At 43.9% G+C, this 24,689-nt stretch overlaps 1 protein-coding gene across 4 annotated transcripts in view; it reads right to left on the bottom strand.

Moving 5' to 3' along the window:
• Smarcal1 (SWI/SNF related, matrix associated, actin dependent regulator of chromatin, subfamily a like 1) overlaps positions 1–24,689 on the bottom strand; it is a 59,860-nt gene that overhangs the window by 28,798 nt on the left and 6,373 nt on the right. For all 4 annotated transcript variants that reach the window (XM_010611947.2, XM_010611948.2, XM_010611951.3 and 1 more), the window contains exons 4-9: positions 23,207–23,419; positions 21,291–21,341; positions 16,465–16,651; positions 11,805–11,955; positions 10,313–10,471; positions 7,645–7,710 (exon numbers count right to left, since the gene is read on the bottom strand). In XM_010611947.2, the coding sequence (XP_010610249.1) occupies positions 7,645–7,710; positions 10,313–10,471; positions 11,805–11,955; positions 16,465–16,651; positions 21,291–21,341; positions 23,207–23,419 (827 nt within the window). The remainder of the gene's footprint in view (positions 1–7,644; positions 7,711–10,312; positions 10,472–11,804; positions 11,956–16,464; positions 16,652–21,290; positions 21,342–23,206; positions 23,420–24,689) is intronic.

The following is a 24,689-nucleotide window of genomic DNA, read 5'->3' as shown; positions in this document are numbered from 1 at the left end:
AACTTCATCATGGTTCAAGTTTACAGATTCCTGAGTCAAGCGTATCTTGCAGTTAATAAAGACTTTAAGTAGTGGGACCTAGATTCATTAGCCTAAAATCAGCCCAGGTCTGTAGCAGCCTGATAAGCAGAGGGTAGTATAGACATAGATAGCTGGTCAATTCCAATGACAAACTCTTTGCTACCTAGCCTGATACCAACTCGATCCAAGAAGATCAGACCCAAATACCTTATCTCTGAGTAAGATGGGAAGAGGATGAGGCTACAAATTACTGGAGGGAAATCCACTTCAGCTCTGGGAAGAGACCCTCTGTGGAGATCAGTTATCTAGAAACAGACTGTTAACCACTATAACCTTGAGTTAATGAAAGTAATAGAAGGCAGTCGCATGAACTAAATCTCCTTGGGAAGGAAACTAGGTTTTCACATGGATACACTCCCCATTAAAATAAAGATGTAACAGTGGGAAGATGATTCCTTGTAAATACCCAATATATACGATTCCAAAATTTGGCCCTCTCAGCCACTGCCAATGCCTAATTCCATTTTGGCAGGAGAGCTATGAATTTTTCCAGCTGTAATTTTCTACAGTTCCATTACCCAAACTTACTAATTTCCTGTAGGGTTTAATGCAGACTCATTAAAATAACAATGTGCTTCTTGAATGATGTCTGTAGTATCTCTCTCTGCAGCTTAAGACCATTTCAGCAAAAAGGCAAGATGATAAGTTCCACCAAAAGAGAAAATCTGCCCATCATTCCCAACCCACTCCTTGTGTCTGTTTGCCTGGAGATGGAGTCTAGGCAAAACTGGTTCATGAACCAGGTGATTGAAATTAACTCCTGGGTCTTCTGTAGGACGTTTACAAGATGGAGTTACACTTACTCAGGTCTCCTATACACTTCCCTAAAGTGTGGGATTGGTACAAATGGACATTTGTGGATGTTAAAAGCCAAGACAGCATTATAGAAAAAGAAAAAGGTCAGCTTTGAGAATAAACCAGAAGGGCCTCTCTTCCGTTAAGGAATGATTTAGACTTTTCCCTGCTCAATTCGCACACATTTACATTGTCATCACTGTTATTTCATGAAACCTGCAATCTATGCTAGGCCACAAACCATTTACATGATGTATCTGTCTCCACCTCTGAGAAGTTCCCTATCCAGGAAAATATAAATGCCAAAAAAACCACATATATCAACATTAAACGGAACACTTTACACTTAACTCCCCTGGTTAAGGAAAGAAGACAGCACCCAGAAAGCTAAAATTCAGAACAGGTAGGTAGCAAGAAAACTGGTATATAAGATTTGCCAGGTACAATCTGATGCAGTCATTTGAAGTAGATGACACACACATAGGTTATAGTAGGAGCCCACAGAATGTGCTATGGTGGAGAAAAGAACTGAAGTTAAGTTCACATAAGAAGCAGAAGTTTTTCATTGCTAGTCAGGTGTGGTGGTGCACATCTGTCTGTAATCCCAGCACTCTGGGATGCTGAGGTAGGAGGATCACGAAGTTCAACCTGGCCTGGATAACTTATTGAGACTCTGATTCAAAATAAAAAATATGAAAGGACTAGGGATGTAGCTTCAGTGCAAAGGGCCTGGATCTAGTCCCTAGTACTGCCAAAAAAATGTTTTTATCACTTTCCATTGTACCCCTAGGCCCCCAATCAATAATGTGCTTTACTAAATTATTCTGATTAGGTACAACATGTATCACCCACAGCTCAGTCTCACTCTTATACCTATATTATTCTAATGATAACTCTAAAGTCTATACAATATACTCAATTTAGAAGTAGGACACGTAGAAGGCAGATAACATCTCAGAGAAGACCTTGTCCACACCACACATACTCCTTAATCCTGAAGAGGCAAGGACATTGAAGCTATTAAATTCTAACTAGTTCAGAAGTCATAAAAGAATCTTCAAAAATAAGGAGAGCAGCCAGCATTAGCTCAGAACAAGGAACCAAAAGCACCCAGATCAAGAGGATAAACGCAGAAACCACAGGAAGAAATAGAAGTCAATACCTGCAGGTGAACTGAAGGCCTGCAGACAGGGGAAAGCTCACTACACAGGAAGGCGATGAGGGAAGATGGAGGCTCTGTTCCTCACAGCGCCGCATGCCAGGTGTGGTGGCATACACCTATAGTCCCAGCTACTTGGGAGGTTGAGGCAAGTGGATCATTTCTGCTTAAGAGTTCAAGACTACTGTGAATAACACAGTAAGACCCTGTCTCAAAACAGAAAACAAAAACCACAATGTTCCAAGTGGATCTTCCTATGTCAAGCAAGATCAAACCAAGACAAATGGCTTCATTATGGCCACTGTTTACCAGGGCTGCCCCTAGTACCGGCTGATGGCCACCTACCACTCTGATAGCTGGTAAATGGCCTTTCTGACTCTGGTTAGGCCAGCATATGGCATATAAATGGCACCTTTTATGTCCTTGCTCGTATTAAAAGTCTGAAGGGTACTGACATTACTAAACTGACCCGCATGAAACACAGTGCTCTCAAGCTAAGCAGGTATCACGCCGTTATCAATAAAACTGTGGTGTCATGTATAAGGCAGTCCCTTGGGGAAGACAGGTAAAATGAAGGCTGTAACTATAGCTGTGCTGATTTAAAACACCAAGTTTCTATAACGAGAACAGAGCAAACTGTGAGATAATCACGGATTAAAGTGAAGTCATTCAGAGCTTTAAGGTAAGCAAACCACTTGTGCATGGGTATTATTAAGACAACATACACACTAAAATTAAAAAATAAGGTAGATTTTTTTTCCTTAAGTATCAGACTCCAATAATTTCCTTTTACAGCCTGACTCTGTAATGAACATGAGAAAATAAACCAGAATGGCCAGACAATGGGCCTTCTGCAGTCTCATCACACCAGGGTAGAAATCAAAACTTGCTGGCTGACACCCCTGTCCCTTCTGGCCTGCAAAAGGCAAAGAACCATTTCGTACAGATGCACAGGAACTAGATCTTCTGCTCCTGGCGTCTATATCATGTTAAAAGATGGTCACTGAAATGTTGTATGGAAGAGCTACAATTTGGCTACAAATTCATCAAAAAGGATCACAGAATATATATTTTGATGGCTTTCTTCAACAGAATTCTATTGTGAGAATGAGATAGAGTCATTTGGAATGACATGTAATGATTTTCAAGATGTGTCATTAAGGGGAAAAAGGTAGGTATGAAATAGTTGTCGTAGAACCCTCTGGAAGGAAGAAAGAAACACACATTTATACCTACACAGGAGTGGGATATTTTATAGGACCAAACAAAAATACCTGACAACTATGGCTGGCGTTGGGGAGAGAGACAAGGGACTAGGGAACCTAAGGTAGGAGAAAGATGTATTTTTCACTGCCTACTCTTTTGTAACCTTTGAACTTATCTATTTGAACTGCTTTAATAAAGGTAAAAGAGCTGGGCGAAACCCAGAACAGGATAGAATCACATGATAACCCTCATCATGGGAGTTTGCACCTGTACATAATATATCCCGCCTCTTTTTCTCCCATTCCCTCCTCCCCACAACCCCCACAGACAAAAGCTTTGTTTCCCCTTTTCCATTCTATTTTCACTTTTTTCTTTTCCCCTCCTTCCATTCCCCTTCCCTTGTTTCCCTTCCCATTTGAACATTTTCTTCCCATTTTATTATACATTTTAGTCCTTATTTCGAGTTTCTTAAACCCCTTTTTTCCTTAAAAAAAAAGGGGGGGTTGTTTTTGGTTTACAATATTTTACTCTAAATGAATTGATGTCAGCTGTTAATGAATGTCACTAATATACTCTGGACACCCTTTGCAATGTAAATCCACGCCCCCCCCTTTATATGGTGATTTCAACCTAGCAATTATTACAACAAATGTTATAGTCTAAAGCTCAAACACATTTTAACAATTTTGAAATGGAACTGAGTACAAACCAAATAAAATTTACACACCCTAACAAACATTTCCACCAATGACTGGGGGCACTTGAGCCTCCAGCATGGATCTCAGAGGCTCTTACTGCAGGTGCTTCTCCAAGTCATCAATTATCTTCAGCTTCATTTGCAATCTCCTTTGGGCTCTGCACCGGCTTTGGAGTCTTCCTGTGCTAATATGGTTGCTGCAGTCACGGCCTTTTCCTTCTCGTGTTTCTTATCCTTTTTCTTCCCACCTCTTTCTTGATCCAAGTTCCTGGCTGGTGATAGGACTTGGTGTTGGCCTTTTAGCCTTTCCCACTGGCACCACTGGTGACCAGTTGTAGAGGGTGACTGAGACTGGACAGAGGATAGAGGCAGTAGGGACTTTTTGGCAGCTGTCTCAGGAGATCCAGAGACAGATGGAAAGGAGGAAATCCTTACAGACTGTGGACATGGTGAGGCAGCCTTTCCGGTCTTTTTAGGTTCCAGAGTTCTGGAGATTCTTCTAATGGCCTGGTTTTTGGAGATGGGGATTGCCTTCTTTGGGGGTGATACCAATGTTCTGCTTTTCCTTTCCTTTTTTGAATTTTTTCCCAAAGGTTCTTTAGGTTCTGGCATGGGTTCCGGCTTGGGAACTTTCAGGATGTCACTAGTAGATGAAGCCACTTGTATTGAGGGCTCTTTTACTTTCAATGAAGGGTCAGAGGGCTCTGGAGTTTTTTCTTTGTTTGCTGGAGCAGGGGAAGGACTGTGGCTCTTGGTTCTGTAACAGGGAGATTGAGAATGACTGTGCTTTCTTTCTCCTGACAGGGGAAGATCATTCTCTAGAAAGATATCTGAATTTGTGTCTTCTTGGGCTTTGAGACCTCTCCCCTTTTTCTCTGCTTTTTCTTTTTTTTGGTACCGAGGATGGAACTCAGGTCTTTGTGCTTGTGCTTTCTTCCTTACCCCTTTTATCTTTGTCTTCATCTTTTTGTTTCGTTCAATGCCAGTTTTTCTTGTTCAATCAGTCTGTTTTATATTTTCTTTCTTTAGTTCTAGGAAAGCAGAGGGGATTCCAGCGATGTTTTCTTGTGCACTTAACAGCAGGGGCTACAGTTCTCCCACAAATTCTTCAGCATTTTCCCCATTCAAAAACCCAGTCAGGTTGATGTGCATCATTTTGGAATCTAGATTCTCCACTTCCAGCTGGCTGAATATGAACTCAATCACAACATCACCTTCAAATCCAAGGATTTCTGTCACTCAGTTATTACCCACGGCTTTATAACCTCCAAATTTACTTTGCTCATGTCCACCTTTTTTCCCTAGGCATTCTGCAAATTTCAGCTACCTCAGTAGTTTCTTCTGTTTGTTGCTGAACCAATTATCCCATTCTGCACTTGGTCCGCAGGAGAACCCTGCAACCATCTTGCTGCCTTGCTCAAATTGCTCCCTATCCCAGAGTGTACCCCAGTGCTGTGACCGAGGGCACAGCTAGGACAGGACCATGGTGGCTTTTCAAATACCTATTTTACTTCCTCTCAAATATTTTCCTAATGAAAAAGCACTCAGATCCATTTACTTATTTAGACCCAATGTGGTTCTCAATGTGAGTGGGGAGTGATCTGTCTGCACAGAGAATGTTTGGCAACATCTGGGGACAATTCTGATTGTTGACACTGACAGTACTACTGGCATCTAATAGGTATCTAAGGATACTAATAGTATCCAAGTATACTGCTAAATACTCTACATGCACAGGACAGCCCTACGACAAAGAACCAACCAAAACGTCAACAGTGCCAAGGTTGAGCAAGTCCAATCTAGACAAATACAGAGCAGAGGGAGGTGATAGAAGAGTGTCAAATGCCACACCCCGCTCTTGCCATTGCCCCACATTATATGAAGTTACAGAACATTACAGAAGAGCGTAACTTCAATGGGCCATAATCACCAATCCTATTTTAAAATGTTAATGTACCCAAGTGCTACAGCCAATGCAAAGTAAAGATACAGCAGTTTAAAGATTTGTTTTTAACATGTCACTCTGAAATATGCCCACAGTATTAGATGTCTACGCTGTTTCCACAGGCCTGGCTGGGAGGTACCTGTTTCAGAACCCACTATGCAGTTCCATGTGCTCCAACTCTAATGATACAATCTACTGTGTAATTTCTTTTGTCTAAATAATCACAGGTACAGATTTGATTTCAGTTATGGCCATAAAATTGAAACCACAGTACTAAGGACTACTCACACTTTTCTAAGAAAAACATATTAAAATCTCTCAAAGATGAGTCACTCCCCCCTAGAAAGACAGATCATTGTGTGTCCATCAGTGGCAATCACCATGTCAGTATTTATAGGTAGCATCTGAGAGCCAAGATTTTAAAGCAAAAGACTCGTTTTTCATACTGGAGCACATGACATATCCTTACCTTGGAAGATTTATCACGTTACTTTTTTTTGGGGGGGTACCGGGGATCGAACTCAGGCCCTTGTGCTTGCAAGGCAGGCGGTGGAACCACTGAGCCAAATCCCCGGTTTATCATGTTACTTGTTATTCCTAAAATATTAAAATTTGAAATAAGTAGCCACTTTATGCAAGTTTTGTGGTGAGGCAAGAAAATTAATTTTCAAATGCTATGCTTCATCAACATTTAGCAAATCTGTTCTCTAGAATTGAGGCAAAAGTGAAAGCTGCTTTTTCTTTTGTTTTGTTTTGAGACGTTCTTGTTTATTTAGGCCGGGTTGGCCTAGAACTTGTGATCTTCCTGTCTCAGCCTCCCAAGTGTTGGGATGAAAACTTCTTCTAAGCAATAAAAGCTGCAGTTTCAAAATGCTGGCGTGACAGAAGGGATGCCTTACTAGAGTGCAGGATAAACACCAACTTGCGTTTACTTGGTCAACACCAACCAAAATGGATTCCTCCAAAGTCAGATCTCTGAGAGACAGCCAACTTGTCCTGAGAGAAAGCACTACTTTTATACTCCTCCCCTAATTATAGAGAGAAACCCCTACAAAAAGATTTTAAAAAGTTAGGGGCCTATTCCCTGTAAGAATGGGGGAACACAACACATAACACACACACAAGCAAAAGCATCAATGGGATGTGGAGCTGGGACAAGTGCATTCAGCTCCAACTGCATGTCAGACGTGTGGATGAAGACTGAAACCCATGCCACACATCCCGCCCTGAACTGCTCTGAACCAGAACTTACACTTACCAAAGCACTCCAACTGCTCAGAGGCCAGTGGAGACCCCCACAGAAAGGAACATGGGCAGCAGGCCCTCCTGTTAAGCAGAGGCATGGTTGGCTTACAAGGCCTGGCTCAGCTCTGGTACTTCTCACACCCTTTGGCCCTAGCCTGGTAGGGTAATTCATCACTCATGGTACCCTGACATCTCTGCTATAGTGACTCCGTTTCTTGTGAGCTGTCTGGTGGACAAGCTGCTGTAGGTTCTCCCCTGTCCAGGCAGGAAGCCAGAGGAGGATCCTAGAGTCCAGCCCCACCTGGGCCTGTGTCACCATCGGGACTGCTGGGCCCTCAGCCAGATGTCAGGAAGGAAAATGGAGTAGGCACTCAAGCCCTAGGAGACGTCCTGAGTTGAGGCTGAGTCCTGTCCATAGGACACAGGCTGGGGCTTGAGCTGGCTCTCCTAAGACTCCGCATATACAATGGATTTTGAGGTGCAGGGGGCCCCAAGTCTCCTCTCAGCAGCACTCACCTTTAGGATGGGCACAGCTGCTCGGCAGCGGGCAGTCTTGATGTTTTTGAGGAAGTGAGATTCATCCTGAAAGAAACAGCCACAGTGAACAAGGCTCTGAGAAGACAGAGAGGGGCCATGGGAAGGTTAACCCTGGCCTGGCGCTTCCCTGAGAGCAGGTCCCTAAGTGTGCTCTTATCCATAGAGACAGAGCAGTGGACCTAGGGAAGGAGCCAGGCCTCCAGGGCAGCCTGTGTACCACATTCAGGGCAAGCTGCTTCACTTCTCTGGGGACAGTTTTCTCCTGAGACAGCTGGGTCAGTAAATCCCAACTGTGCCCCTCTCAGCAGCTGCTTGAGGGAACAAACCACTGAAAGGTGGTTGGCTTCGTAAGTGGCATCTTGCATCTTGCATCTGTGTGGCAGGAAAGGCAAAATCTGCTTCAGCCCAGCCATGTGCCCTTGCACTGGCCCGAAGCTCAGGGCCTGCCCTCGGAGTCACTGTGCAGTAGGGAAGTCGGACATACTGACACGGGTCAGACACAGCACTGCCACTGCAGTGGGAATACCTAAAACACCATGGGACTGAAGGAGCATTCGTCCTGTCCTCCAGAGACTGTAATATTTAGACCATGAAGCTTGATTATTTGACTGGCTGGCTTTCTTTCTTTCTTATTTTTTTTATTTTTTGGTACCAGGGATCGAACTCAGGACCTTCTGCTTGTCAGGCAGGCAGTGGAACCACTGAGCTAAATCCCCAGCTTGTTTGTATGTTTGTTTGTTTTCATTTGGTACCGGGGATTGAACTCAAGACCTTGCACTTTCCAGGCAGGCACTGTGCTGCTGAGCTACATCCCCAGCCCTCGATTATTGTCAGCTCTGCATTCTGTGCATAAACAAAGAATCTCATATTTTCTAAACCCAAATTAGTAACTAATACTTTAAAAGGACCTGGGGGGAAATTTTTAGGTTAGCACACGTTCCAATTCCTTGCTATGTGACTCTGAGTCACTAACTGACCTCCCAAAGGTGCCAGTTTCTTTATCTATCAAATGGGTGTAATGATACCTCCTAACTAACTGCTCCCAGTCTGAAATGGGCTCACCCACAAGGAGCCCTTTGCCTACTCCTGTCTCTTTGTAAGGTTTCCACATTATCCGCCTATGAGAAGTCCTGGCTTTGGCCCCAAGAAGAATCTACAAGGACCCCATTCCATTTCAGCTACGATGAATCAGGATCTGGAGAGAACAGTAGAGGGCCACACTCTAGCCCACAAGCCTCTGGTGTTATATCCGCACTCCTATTTCATGACACGTCCTCATGACAATCAGGAAAGAGGCATTTATGGAGAAACTGCAGAAAGTACTAGGATATGCCCAGTGGGTACTATCATAGCAATACTGGAACACATCGTGACAATGGCTTGAAACTGAAGCCTCTCCTGAGAGGTGCGACATCTCAGAGCTTTCACTTTATTCCTGCCTGCTTCTCTGAAGTCAGAAGAGGACAGGGCTTTGACTTTACCAAAGAACAAACCAACCCTGGTGGTAAGCAGCTTGCCAAAACCCACACAGCAGAAACAGGAAAACTCGGATTCTGAAGCCAGACACAAACTGCTTTAATCAATGATTGTCTGGCTAGCTCTGTGCCTGTAGGCAAAGGATGGATCTGCTCCCACTGTCAGTTTCATCAGCTGTGAAGAGGATTAACTCACAAAAACAAAAGATAGCATGGCTCGGGGGGCACAGGGAAGATCAGTGGTCACACAGGAAGTTCCTAAAGCAGGTAACACACAAGAAATGAAGACATACATTACTCTCCCTAAAACCCTGGAGACATCACCATCTGCCCTGGGATATTCTTTTAATGTTCTCATTTCACTTGGATGTTGGCATTTTTCAAAGCCACACTTGAATTTGCACCAAACCAGAAATGATTTCTCCCAAAATTTGCTACCCTGATAGCTCTGAGAAAATATAAACATTTCGTTTGCATATGCTGAGAACACAGTGTGGTTCTCACGTTCGGAACGTAATAAGGAATCCCCTGAGGTCAGCAACTGTGTTGTCTCCCCTTTTCTGAGTGCCCACATTTTATTGGGGAGCTATGTTAACACACTTAGTACTGGCAGAGCTGGCTGGGTACCACGTCTGTCCAGACTTCCTTCAGACAGGAAGCCACTGACTGAAAGATGTGCTGTTAGATCTGGGATCAGGGCTCCAGCAAAGGCTCCTTTAAAAATGAAGTAAAAGGTGCACTTTTTTTTTTCAGAGGCTTGGGTATCTTCATATCAGCTGGCAGGACATTTATTAATTGTGCTATATGTCTGAGCCACACTAACAAGGTGGTACCAGGGTAATACACAGGCTTGCTGTCTAAGCTGCAGTCCCTGGTCCCCTGGGCGGTCTAAGTCTACGTGCTGGCCTCCATCTGTCGTCTGTTGCTGCAGAAGAGATAGGACAGAAACTACAACACAGACTCATTCAGCCAGTCTTAAAAAGCTCCCCAGAGCTTCTCAGCCAGGGCCGAGAAGCACAATGAGGGAGGAGTGAAATGCCAGTTTCCCATAAACACAGCAATTTCTGTTTCCTAAGAAAACAGGCTCAGTGAGACCACAAAAACCAACGTTCTTGGAGCTTCTAAGAGTTTCCACAGAGATGAAATATTTCTAGATTCTGCCAATCACTTACAATGATGACGACCTTGAAAGGAATTTTTAGCTGTCTTTCCAACTTGCTCAGAAGGTCAAAACTGACTATGTTGACCAGGCCAGCTGTCAGGCAGCCCTTCCCATTCACCACCACGTTGATGTGCTCTGGGCTCAGAGACGGGAGCCACTGATGGAAGGCCTGTGGGTGGCAGGAGACAACAAAACACCAATAACTAGCCAGCTGTGACCCCAGCCAAACCATCAACAGCACTCTCTCAATGTGGACAATTTAATATTCCCTGAAACACAAACTCAAGTCTCTCTCCCACTACATCCGCCTGTATCTGCCCAAATCCTAGTCATTGCCACACTTCCCTCCCCTGTCCCTTCACTGTCAACTGACCAGATGCTCCCTCCTGTGTGAGCAGGCTTTTGGTGGTTCCTGTGGACTTCATCTCTGTGATCTCTAACTAGACGAGTTTCTGTTGGGGGAAGAGTTTTATAGAGAGCATGGTATACTGAGGGTAAGTGGTGTTTATCAATGGTGATGAAAATATATAGGTCGATATGTTCCTCAAAGCCACTTGGCTTTCTCCAGCAACTATCCAAACCTGGTCCCTGGAGCCAGTGAAGGTCACCTGTGCCTCCACAGAAGCATCCCACTGCCCTGCCTGGGCTACACTCTGCCACTCTTCCCTGGAATTTGAGGTGTTGAGAGAATTTAATGCACACAAGGTATGCACCAAATGACTGTGTTCTATAGTGACTGGCAGAAGTTAGATCACAAGGTCAGGAAAAGAATGAGGCATTGTTTCCATGCACGTTCTTGTAAGTTTTTTCGCCTTCTCTTTGATTAGAGTGGCACATCTGGGCAGCAGACTGACCAGCATCAGGCAGAGCTGCTTCTTCTCCACCATGGCTCACAGAGGTCTTAGGAAGAAGCTGAGCTGTGAGAAAGAGGAAGGCCAACATCAGCAGCACAAAGCCAGGGAGAGCTGGTGGGCTTAGGTCCTCCTTCTTCACTGCGCTTGTGTGTGGGATTTCAATACCTCAAAGTTCAGGTCCGGTTCTTCACCCTTAAATTTGTCAGCAAATACCCGACCCTCTAGAGACGCAAATGCTGAGTCCAGAACCCAGGAGGACATCTCAAGTCCCACCCTGGTCCTCAATAGCACAATGCATGGCACTTAACCCCTTCAGCTTTCAAGTGTGCCCACAGGGGGTCACTGTCGAGTTATGGAATTAAGGGAGACAGAGAAGTTAAAAATATTTTGGAAATTAAGCATGGTAGATTTGCAGCACAGCGGTACTAGAAGTACCTGTGATGGAATGACAAGGTCCTGGACTGGTGACTCCTGGGCTTTCTCCCTCTGAGTCAGAAACTTACCAGCCTGCCCTCAGGGCACCAGCTCATCTCTCTTTCAGCCATTACCTGACAGAACCTTTAAAGATCTCAGGCCCTGTCCCCAAACCATTATGTTGTTACTCTAGCACTGAGAAAAACCTTTTCTCTATTCCAACAGAGAACTAACCTGCTCCCATGTGAAGCGCACAGAGGAAGGCACCACCACCAGGAGGGGCCACTCCTTGCGGTAGAAGGCGGCTATACAGATGGCTTGGATAGTCTTCCCCAGGCCCATGTCATCGGCAAGCAGCAGGCGGCCTCTTTTTGCTATGGCAAAACTGCAAACAGACAAGGCAGGGTGAGCAGCACAGTCCACGTACCAGTGAAGTTGTTTTAGCTAACTTGGCACCATGAAAAGCAGAGATACGAGGTTGGGCGTAGGTACTACAAGATCTGTTCTTCAAACGCAAAGGGCAGGAGCCAGGCATGGGGTAGAACAAAAGGAGAAGAGAGCGAGGGTCAAGACAGAGGAAATGCGGAGTGGATGTCAAGGGGGAGGGAGAAGATCTAGAAGAGCAGCAGTCACATGAACTGAGGGCAGAAGTGTGAAGGAGGGCAGTCAACCTGAACCCAGTATAGGCAGCCCAGGGGGACGTGAACGAGAGGTGTGAGAAGTTGTCCATGACCAGGGCTGTGACTGTTTGGGAGGACAGAAAGGAACAAGAACAAAATGGAGTTTAAAAATAAGGCCTTCTGGGCCAGGTGTTGTGGTGCACACCTGCAATCCCAGTACTTAGGGAGCTGAAGTGGGAGGACTGCTAGGAGCTGAAGACAAGACTAGGCTACATAGTGAGTTCAAGGCCAGCCTGAACTACACCGTGACACCCTGTCTCAAAAAAAACAAAACAAAACAAAAAACGAAGTAAGAATAATAACAATAATAAATTCAGAAAAAATTTTTTTAAAATAAGGCTTTCTGAAGATAAGAGCACATTCTGCATGCAGAAAAGAGTGGAGCTGAAACAAATGAGAAACCACCAGATGAAGACACGAAGAAAGGAGGATGGGAGTGGGGTATGAACCTAGGAGGGGGCATAACCTCAGCACAGGGTTTTCATTAACCAGCAGTCTCCGGGAGCCAGGAGTCCTGAAGACCAACAAGCTGGGCCAATCCTCTGTGGTGAGAGTGGATTCCATGGTGCCGGAGCAGCCAGACCTGAGTTGGAACCCCAATTCCCATGTGGAACAGCCATCCATCTTTCTACAGCCCCATGCCTCAGCTCCCACAACAGCGAGACAGGAGTAACAACAGAACTTGCCCCAGGAGTGTGGGGAGGACTCCAGTAACACACAAAGCACTTAAGACCCTAAGTGCTAAGGAACTATTATTCCACAAAAAGAAGGAAAATAATCAAGGCACAAACAGTAAAATGACTTGCTCAAGTCAAGGATAAATCAGTGAAAAGAGGATCCTGAGAACCAGATGTCTGGTCCCTTACTCCAAACTCCAGGCATCTAATTCCTAAAAAATTGATTATGTGCTAGGAAAACAAGTGGAATAATAGTTCATCTTCTTCCCTTCTTCTATAATGTGGAGAACATAACCTCTTTTCATCACTGGCATGGCCTGCGAGATTTCTAGGCTGCACATGGACTTCCTGATTGTGGGGGAACAACGTTTCCTAAGATGAGAAACAGAGCAGCAGGTCTCCAGGAACTGATGCCAACATGTCCAAGGCCCAAGAGCACATGGGACAATGGGCATTATGTCACGACACTTCTGTCCTCCCAGCAGCTACAGCAGCCACCCAAGTGAGAGGGAGCACCCATGCTTACACCCCTGACCTTGGTCAGCATGTCCCTCCACCAGCGGGCAAAGGATTCCAGTGGATGTTACCTCCTCTCTTCAGCAGGCCCGGCTTCTCTGGCATACCTGCCTCTCTGAACTCTTCTGGACCAGCTCTGGCATCAACCCACAACATGGACCAATACAAGAAGGTCAGGTGTGAAAAGGCTCATTTCTCACCTCACTTTCTCATTTGCAAATTTGGTGGCCAGGGACGACAGGCAGCACCAAAGTGATGAAATCCATAGAGAACACCACACCCTTCTAATGCTTTTGTCTCAGCCTCCTCGGCTCTGCTGCCTACAGCTTCCAGATGGTTGGTCCATCTGGCCATTCTCAAAGCAGAATGGATCCCCTGAATTTCACATTCTTTCCCTTTTCCCTGCCTCAAAGGGGCCCAATAAGGAACAGAGCACACCCACCCCACCACCAAAGACAGCAAGGAAAAGGCCCAAATAACAGGGAAACATAGTTAAATACACCTTCTACAGTTTGGTATAATAGGTAAAAAGATACTACATGCATCATCAAAAACCACATATTTAACTCAATTTAAAAAAAATTTTTTTTGAGACAGGGTCCTACCATGTAGTTCAGACTGGCCTTAAACTCACTATGTATCCCAGGCTGGCTTCGAACTCACAACAATCTTCCTGGCTTGGCCTCCCAAGTGCTAGGATTCAATTCCATTTCTGTAGCCAAGTGACTTTAGGCAAATGACTCTGATCATGGACACATTCTTCTGTTGAGTGGAAACATTTAGACATTAAAAGAAGCTGATATGTCTAAGAGATTCTGCTCTATAAATTTAAGTGTGTTCAACTGTAGTTCTTACATTAAAAACAAAACAAAACATAGAATTGATAGCTGTCCTCGCCCCTGTACCAAACCTCTACCTTTCCAGAAGTTGAAAGCTAAAATCTGGATTTAATTAGAAAACTTTAAAGAAAGCCTATAAGGACCATAAGTGGCTTCAGAGCCATAAAGAGAAAAATGATGAAATTCCTGGCCACATTTTGATTCTGCAGCTAAAGCTGTAACCACATGTATATCTGCCTGGGGTGCCTTGCACATAAGATCCCTCACTGTAATGAGGTGAACTGGCAAGAACAGCACTCACCACACTGGCCCCAGGATCTCTTAATAGACCATTAGGGCCTTGGACAGAGCAGATGGGCTGCCTCGTGGGTATGTGTGGTGGGCAACCTGACTCAGCTATAGTAAAGAAGCCAGACGAAGAAAAATCAGAGGGATAGCCCGAAGAAAGAGTATCTTAACAGATGAAGCACTGAAATGACAAAACAGATGAAATTCTGCAAATGTGTAATCTAAGAGATATAAAATGGAGCATGTTATGGTCCAGAAGAAAAACGACCTCCAAAAATGTCCAGCTACATTTCCACTTTCAGAGGTGGGGCCAGGGTGAGTCACTAGGGACATGACGTGGAAGGGAGTATTCTTGGCCCCGGCTCCTGCCTTCCTGCTCTGCTTCCTGGCTGCCAGGTGGTGAATAGCTTCCCTCCACCCTGCCATTCCACAATGCCTTTCTACTTTGGAGCCAGCCAACCATGGACTGAATGCACTGAAACCAGAAGCCAAAATCTCTCTCCTTTAAATTGGGGATATCAGGTACTTCGTCCCAGTGATATGAAAGTGGCTGATACAGAGGGGAAAGGAAAAAAAAAAAAGGGTGGTAGACAGGACCAGGAATACAAGAATGTAAGGCTGTGACAAGCGGCACATAGAGATGAGAGTAGTGGCTAAGTTTTCATGAGAACTCCAAGATCAGTCTTCAGGCAGCCAAGCTCTGCAGGTTTGTCAGCTCCACTGATAACTAAGGTCCCTTCCCTTTACACTATCTCCAGCCACATTGCCTATGAACAGCTCTAAATCATATTACTTCTGCACAGACCATCAACACCTCCTCTTTAACTTCCATATTTTCAGTTCATACGTGGTTTTTTTTTGGTAGTAATGGGGATTGAACCAATGGGGATTGAGCTACATTCCTAGCCCTTTTAAAATTATTTTTAGAGCAGGTCTCACTAAGTTACTAAATTGCCCATACTGGGCCCCAAAACTGTGATCCTCTTGCCCCAGCCTCCAAAAGTGCTTGGATTGCAGGTGTGAGCCACCATGCTCAGTTCAAACCTATCATTTGGCTTCTCCCAAGAAATCTGAAAATAGAAGACAGGGCAGGGTGTGAGTTTTTCTTCTGTCTTTCTATACCAGTGGTGCAAACCTATGGCACATGTGTTATTTGCTCTTCTTTGAAAATAAAAATGTTAATGCATGAGTTGTTTTTGCTAAACTAAAACCTCAGTACTCAGGTTGAATTGCAACGTTGGGCACTTTATGATAATAAATGGGTACAGGGTTACAGTTTGGGTACTTGTCTCTAAAAGGTTCACCATCACCATGGTATAGTTTATCTTGATTTTCTTCCGGAGAGTCATTCTCAGTTCAGGTAGGTTAACCCCTACCTACTGGCTCCAAGGAGGGGCCTATCTCTGGGTTTAACCAGCAAGACTTTAAGACTCCAAGCCTACATAACTGGCCCAGCATCATCAGATTAAGCCACAGCAATGTGAGATCCATCAGGAAAGAGGTGTTTGGGCTAGGTTGCTAAGCCAGCTGCCACATGGAGGAGCACCTGGCCGAGAACAGTGCAAACTAAGAAGGAAGCAGAGCTGAGAGAGGGACAGAATGTCCTGGCAAGATCTGCAGAGACGCTGGATATTCTGTTACACACAATGAGAAATCTCCTTCCTTCAGTTTGAATTGGATTTGTGCACACCTGTGATCCAGAGTCTCATTTAACTCACAGAATTTGAAATCAATGGTTATAGCAAAGTTCTGGTATTAGCACACCCGGCTGGCTGTTTAATGCCTCGAAGCTTCCTGCCATCCATGCAAGATGAGTGTTCATAAAAGAAGAAGCTTTTGAATCCAGTCTAGGAGAAGTGATGAAATCTGAGCAAGAAGCAGATCAAGAACCTACTTGACTCCTGCTCTCTGAAAGGGCATCAGGTTAGACACAAGCTTGTCATCCACTCCAGAAAGGTCTGCCTCAGGAATATCTGCTGTCAGGCAGAGAGAGGTCTTCTCCAGCTGAGACGCAAACGCCAGGGTGAGTGTCTTGGGCAGAGGTTCCAGGTGAACCTGTGGGAGGGAGCGCGCTCTCATAACTGGAAAGAAGCACAGAGACATGTGAGGCACAGCGTTCGTGCGTAGAAAGATACAGGGAAGGGGGAGGCATTTCTGTTACACGGTTCACCGAGTAGAATTCTGTTACCCGCTATCTTCTCAGAAAGGCTTCCTGGAGGGAACACTAAGGACAGACAGCCGGATCCTAACCAAGGACATGAACCCAAAGGACTAGTTTTTCTCTTCTATTTCTTACTTTCTGCAACTAAGAGGCCACTCAGTAAGGCAAACAGAATTTAGGAGACTACACGCAAATGCAAGAAAGAATTGTCAAGTGTTTTTGTGACTGCTTTTTATAATTTTTTTTTTTTTGGAGGCAGGGTCTCCTCATGTAGTTCAGACTGGACTTGAACTCACTGTGTAGCCCAGGCTGGCCATGAACTCATGACGCTCCTCCTGCCTCAGTCACCTAAGTGCTGGGATTACATGCACTACCATATCTGGCTAACAAGTAATTTTTAAAAATTACTTAGTGTTTCCATTCAAATAAATAAGGACTCATATTATTAAAAAGTCAGCCCAGAAAGGTATCTAGAACAGGATGAATCTTGTTTTGTTTCCTTTCTTCTGTTTTGATGGTTTTGATGTTTGAGGAGGCAATGAATACTAAGTCACCTACTGTCCACAAGCAGAAATAGTGCTCCGTCCAGATATGCCAGGAGTGTACTCAAGAAAGCCTAGAAGAGCTGGGCATGTTGGCACACCCCTGTAATCCCAGCACTCAGGAGACTGAGGCAGAAGGATTGCTGTAGATTCAAGGCCAGTCTGGGATACATAGTGAGTTCAAGGCCAGCCTGAACTATATAGAGAGACCCTGTGTCCAAAAAACAAAAACAAAAATAAGTAAAGTTTGTCCAGCTGAGGATATAGCACACGAGAAAAGCATTTGCCTAGCTTTTGTAAGGCCCTGGGTTGGATCCCCAGTAATTTAAAAAAAAAAGGAAGAAAGGTAGAAAAGGAGGGAGGGAGGAGAAAGGGAGGAGAGAGGGAGTAAAGAAAAGTTTATCAATATCTGCTAAGCTTAGAGTCAGCCCTGATACTTGGAGTGACCACTACTTGGACTTTTCAATTTAGGGCCCTTTACATTTTTTTCAAGTCTGAAAGTCCTGAACTCCTACATAAGGGACACAGAAACCACTTCATCTAGTCAGAGCCATTAATCTAGGTGGGAAAAAATAAAATACTTGGGAGTTACATGGAAATGAAAGCCAATTAGTTGCACTGATTTTGCTTTTTGAAGTCAGTTAGCCTCACCTAACCTTAAAATTAAGAAAAAAGAAAAACAAAAACGCACGCTTTTTTAAAATAGAAAAACAAAATGAATGAATTAGAGATAGAAAAAATTGACAGAACTAGAGATGCCTGACAGAATTATGGTAAGCAACTAATCACAACCTGCTGTCCTGGGGTGATAGCTTCCAAGATATTCCCTTTTATTACTATGCTTTGAAAAAAATCTAAGGAGAAGAGTGGCCATTATTTACAGACCTTCAGTTGCTCTTTTTCCTTTATCCTTCCAAGAAGACCTTGGAAGTCACAGTAACTCACCAAGAGGCTAATTGTCCTCAGGTATCCAGTAAATGAAACCATAAGGAGAAAGTAGATATATTTCATTCTATTCAATATTACTTGAAATTCTAAAGCTGTTGGTTTTTTGTTCCATAGTCATGAGTGATCAGATGTTTTAATATCCTCACAAGGTATTCCATGTCTTCTACAACATCAACCAGTTAGTTACTCTTCAGTTACTGATGGGGGTCTGAGCCATCTACTGCTACGTGCATTTGCTTTGTGCATTTGATATATTTAAATCCATTTCTGTCCTTCATTAAATACAGGTACCAGTTACATCCAGAAGCAGTTTCCATTAACAGAGTCACCATGATAGCAAACTAGTAAGGCTGACAGATTAAATATAAAAACCAGCTGTCCATACTGATACAGAAATACATTTTATACCTCCAAATTAAATCTGAGCATGCTGATTTCTACACACATCAGGAAACTGAGCACTCCCTGTACTTGCAAAAGCTATTTTCATTTTAATCTTAGAGATCTTTAGAACTCAAATACCTAATGGAAGCTTAGGGATGATGATCCAGCTGGTGTGAAACGCTGTCCTTTATAAGCACTATGTTCTCTCAGCCATTTAAAAGGAGAAAGAAAAAAATCCAATATCCACTGTTTCTTAGCAGCTACTGTCTCTAAAATCCTTCAGCCAACTGGGTGTGTTTTGGAGAATATTACCATTCCTTGTCTACGCCTGCCTCTATTGTCCTTTCCCTGGTGCAGAGAGATAACAGCCGTGTGCTATCTGGCTTCATGAGTCACCTCGAAGTCATTTCTGTAAAAAGCTCTTTGGCAGAACTGCTAGTAGCCACACAGATGAGAGATGCTAATGTTTTCAAATAGCAGCTGACAAGATGAGATCATTGACAGTCCTTCTGGACTGTGACAGCCAGGGGAAAACAAAAGGCCTCATGCCAATTTCACTGTGGGTAGAAGGACTCTAGTCACTTGGAAGAGAGGAGCAAAGCTCTTAGATCATCTTTCCTACACAAAACAACTCTCACCATACCATCAATAAGCATTCGTTCACTCAGGTCCTACTGCCATTTCTTCATTAATTCCATATGCACATGCCCAAGTACTAGCTTTGGGTTAAAAAGAAGAAGAGACCTCAGGCCGAAGAGAGAAGTGCAAATCTCCCAGGTGTGAATCAGGACCAAACTGGGAAGTGTGCTATATTCTGCAGTGCCTTCTCACCCCCGCATCTTACTTAGTTCATGAAGCTTGCTTCGAAAGTGTCATAATGGGTCAGCCATAAATGCAAATGGAAATTTTAGTCTTATTTCTGTCATTGACTTTACTGTGGGCCCGCAAAGCTCCCAGAAAGAAGAGCAAATGTTTCGGGCTAGGGATTTAGCTCAGTGGTTCCACTGCCTGCCTTGCAAGCGCAAGGACCCAAGTTCAATCCCAGGTACCAAAAAGAAAAGGAAAAGAAAAGAAAAAAAAGCAAATATTTCTTCCTCAAGGCCCAAGCCTCTGTCCATATGCAAAATAAGGAGGATTAGTCTTCTCTTCCACAGGACATCATAAGGATGAGAAAACATGCAAGAATCCTAAATCCAGAATTCCTAACTCAGGATTCATGGACATATTACTGTTAAATGCAAACTTTTATACGAGTTCACTATGTAAGTTTTGTGGCAAAGAACCCATTGTGTTCATTAGATATGTTAAGGTACATGCAGTCTACAAACAATTCATAACCACTATTTATAATACTACATGAGTCATGGTTTTTTGTCATTACATTTGTCAGCTAATGGTGTAAGTATCCTGCTTTTTGTTATCCCATAAAAATCAAAGCCCTTGCAGCTAACATATTTATATGCCTTTTCTTGGTTGAAAGACAAAGAGGTGAAAGGAAATTACTAACTTCTATTTCTAATAAAAAATTCAGCTTTGGCCAAATAGGTCCCTTTGAATCACAAGCTCAAACAGCAGCACAGAGAGCCTTAGCCTTAGACAAACATCAGCTATCCTTTCTGTGTCAGACAGCATTCACTGATACGAAATAACATCACTTCATATTTACACTTAACCTTGTAATTTACAGCAGGTCTTTCCTCAAGGTACCAAAAGCTTTTCCTATCTACTTAAGGCAGATAGGAATTAAAGATCCCCTTTTTTACTGAAAGGACAAATGGGACCCAGAATGTTGAATTATCTGTCTGATATCACACAGCAAGACACATAAGCAAAAGACACAGGAAAGAAACCCAGCTTTTCCATCTTATTTAAAGCCCTAGCCCAATGGGCAAGATGGCCTATGACAGCCAGCTCCCAGGGCTGGGTCAGATCTCCCCTGGGTGAGTGGTACCAACTTACTGTCTGACTGGCCCAGGGAGCCGGCTGGAGGCCTGAGTTAACTTACACTCTGTCCACAGCATCCTCACTGCAGACTCACCACAGCTTGGGGAATGGATGAAACCGGCACGCCAGGGCAAGCATGCCCACCTTCTCAGGAACATTAGCATTTACTGCTCCATCCAAGCAGAGCACATGGGAGAAAAATGATAAACCAAACTGGCTTTTCTTTCTTGTGGTTCCCTTGGTCAGCTTCTGAAGTACCTCACGCTGAAGTTTCCCAACTTAGACTTCTGAGCTTGGCAGAACGCATTCCATTATGAAGCCCATAACTCTGGGACTCTCCTACCTTCACGAGCATCTAGTGACAGAAGTGAATGCAAAGTCTGTTCCCAGAGGTCATCTAAGGTAGCTTCCAATTAAGCTAAGCAATCCCATCTCACCTCTTATTCCCAAAGTCCACGCCCCTCAATCTAACACCTCTGTGGAAGCCTCAGAATTTTAACAGCACCACTTTCCCCTTATAGATGAAAGGCCCAACGTCCACATGGGCTGTCACAAAGCCACTGTGTCGCAGATGTGGACAAGGCGGCCCAAGAACATCTCGCCTTTATCCACCCTGTGCTCAAGTCTCTGAAGTTAGTGTGGTGGAGGGAGGAGGAAACTTTCAAAGACACGAAATCCAAGGCAGACTCTTTAAAGCTTAACAATAGCATGATAGAAGAAGAAGTAGGGTGGGCTTCTTACTTAGTTTATTGTGCTCTTCCAAGAGAAAGTTCCACTTCCTGGTCCTGACATCTGTAATGAGAAAAGAGAATCAGCAGACAAGACACACCACCCTCCTACGTGTCACCACATGTACTCATTTCCTCCCCAAAGGTAGAAAGCTCATCAATCTCCAGCGATGTGGCTGGTCATGTGCTTGGTACTGGGGATGCAGAAATGAAGACCGTACTTGTCCTCAAGGCAGCTGGAGTACACAGAGAGGAAGGACAAGCAGGGACACGACAAGCTTGGCTGTGATAAAAGGTGCCACAGGGATGCGTGACCAAGGCTGGCCCAGGTCAGAAACATCCTGAATGGCCAAGACACGGATAACAACTGTAGCCCAAACTATCATCACTTCCTTTGATCCCGGCTCTGTGCCAAAGACACACACACTCTCATCTCCCCTCACAACTTTACGAGATGGGTGCTGTTATCAGCTCCATTTTACACAGAGGAAACAAACAGCAGAATAGAGTACAGAGCTCTCAGAGTGGTTAAACTGCCTACGTTCAGATTCTAGCTCTGCTCTTATTAGCTGTGCAGCCTTGGGCAAGTTATATATATAAAACATCTCTGTGCCTCAGATTTTCCATTTGAAAAATGGGGATATTACAAGGTAATCCTGAAGATTACATGAGATTTAAAAGTGAAATGCTGATAAACATAAGCTTAGAAAACAATGAACACTTAAAATAAGCTGGTTATGAATTACTGCTATAGTTATTATTATGCCATCTGCTAATTAGTACACTGTAGTGCAAATTACATATGATATTAATGGGGGGCACCTCACTACCCACCACTGGCTAATTATTTAATGGGGTTTCTCTACCAATCTACCCTTTGAGAAAACAGGAAAGCATGGACTCGACAAATGCTCTGGGCAGCAAAAGTCAATTCTCTGCTGTTAGATCATTTTGAAATCAAGGTGCTCAGACAGAAAGTACTGTAGAAGTGAGTTTCAGGAAGAAGCAAGGAAGTCTACATGTCACCTGATGGGAAGACTAGAGCTGAAAGACAGCCTTGAATCTAAGAACAGCCCAGGAAGCTGCTTCCTAACCACAGCTTGTTCTGAGCTGCCAGAGTGGGAACCCAGCAGCATTTTCAGACTATGATCCTGTGGTGCCCTGACCAGCAGTAGTAGCACCAGGAAGCCCATAGGAAACATGATTTTTTTGGCCCTGCCCTATCACTAGAGAATCAGAAACAGGGGCTCACAACACATAGTTTAACAAGCCCTCTGGTGGTTCCCATGCATGCTCAAGTATGACAACCACTGTCTTAGCCAGGTGTGGTGATGCACACTTGTAATCCTAGCACTGTGGGAGGCTGAGGCAAGAGGATTGCAAGTCAAGCCTAGCCCAGGCAATCTGATGGCGTAGTAAGAGCCTCTCTCAAAATAAAAAATGTTTTAAAAGTCTAGGGATGTAGTTCAGTGTGAAGGCCCTAAGTTCAATCTCCATCTTAGCCAAAGAAAGGCATTTATTTTTTATGGAAACCACTTTTTTTTTTTTATTGAGTTTATTTTTTGCTGTTAAGGTTAAAATAAAAACAAGGGTTTTAATGGCTGAAGTCACAATTTACCTGCTTTGACCAAACATGGGGTGACTGGGGGAAGTTGTGGGGTTTTCTCTTTAGGAGGCCTCAGGACAAACAATCCCCATTATATGTCTGCTATCTGGACAAGGAAGGAGTCACCTTTCTAAGGTAAAAGAGGCAGATCAGGAAGGCTCTACTAAGAAAGTCATTTTTGAGTTGGGCTGGGGATGTAGCTTAGTGGTAGAGCACTTACCCAGCATGCACAAGGCCCACCAAAAGTCACCTGGGGTATCTGAACACAGGACAGCAAACCTTTCACTGTATATCCTGGGATCACATAGAAACCAAGTACTTGCCATATTTCCGGGAATCCATCTGTTTAAACAGAGCAATCAGGTCCTCTGAATAGCTGATGTCCACCTCGAAGCGTGCCCTGGAGATGAGCATGCATCCTCCTTTGACAAAGGCGAGGGATGGAGCCAAAGGAAGGCCAGTCTGTCCCCCACTGCTGGCATCGACACCTTCTAACGGCTGCAGGGTGACTGTGCGGAGGCACTGAGCTGCTCTCACTGCAGATGAGGAAAGGGATGTAATTGACAAGGTGGTCAACTTTGGGTGACTTCATGTGGCCCGGGCTGCTCAAGCAAGCAAGGAAGGAGGGAAAATTAGGACAAGGATAGCAAAGGCACTGTTATATCAGGAAGGCTTACGAATGTCCTTTAATTTTGACTTCAGGAATCTCAACATTCTCTGAATATGTTAGGTGCAGTGGTGCATGACTGTAGTCCCAGCTACAGGAGGATGGCTTTCGCTCAGTAGTTTAAGTCAGCCTGGGGAACATTATAATCTCTTTCAATGTGTGTGTGTGTGTGTGTGTGTGTGTGTGTGTGTGTGTGTGTGTGTCTTAAGACAGGTTCTCCCTGTGTACTCTGTGTGTGTGTGTGTGTGTGTGTGTCTTAAGACAGGTTCTCCCTGTGTACTCTAGGCTGGCCTTTTCCTTGCCGTCCCCCTGGGGGGATCACAGGCATGCATCATCACACCTCAGCTGATCACTGTCTCTTAAAAAATACTGTATATACCTTTTCTGCTTAAGTTTTTCAAATTAAAAAATTTAGAATCCAGAAACTAACAGGGGAAAAGAAAGCTCGCCAGGGTGACTAAACTTATTAGGTGATTTCTGTTGTTGCATTGGAGAACATGGAAATTAGCACATGATAATCAACCACTTAATCTATCCCAGGTCACTACCCTGTCAACTTGGGAATGAAACACAGGGCCAAAAGGCCACAAATGATGACTTCAAGCACTATTTTGTCACATGCACTTTATGGATCAAGAGATTTGACTACATAAAATTAAAATGTCAAAAAATACAAAATGAATTGGAAGCAAAAACTACCAAGTAAAGATATTTAAAAGAAACATAAAGCTCCTGCTGAAAAAGAGTATTAAGATCATGAATAAAAGGACAAGATATAACCAGCTTGAAGTAGGAGAAAAAATGATGAGAAAACACTTGGGGAAACGTTCAACATCACAAATAATCAGAGATGGGCTGGGATTTAGCTTAGTAGCACCAAACCTGCCTTGCAAGCACAGGATCCTGAGTTTGATCCTCAGTACCTGCCCCCCACAAAACCCTCACAAATAATCAGAGAAATACTTATCAAAGTTGTAAGATTAACAAAAAATAATAATGATTAGAGAGCCTGGGTATAGGGAGGTAGTAGAAAACCTGCCTAGCCTGTGCAAGGCCTTAGGTTTGATCCCCTGCACAAAACCAAAAAAAAAAAAAAAAAAAAAAAAAATAAAAAGAAAAAAAAAAAAAAAAAAAAAAAA

Source organism: Fukomys damarensis, unplaced genomic scaffold (genome assembly GCF_012274545.1).
Source record: "Fukomys damarensis isolate Sample0158 unplaced genomic scaffold, DMR_v1.0_HiC HiC_scaffold_16, whole genome shotgun sequence".
Taxonomy (NCBI): domain Eukaryota; kingdom Metazoa; phylum Chordata; class Mammalia; order Rodentia; family Bathyergidae; genus Fukomys; species Fukomys damarensis.
This window is presented reverse-complemented; position numbering and strand designations above follow the sequence as displayed.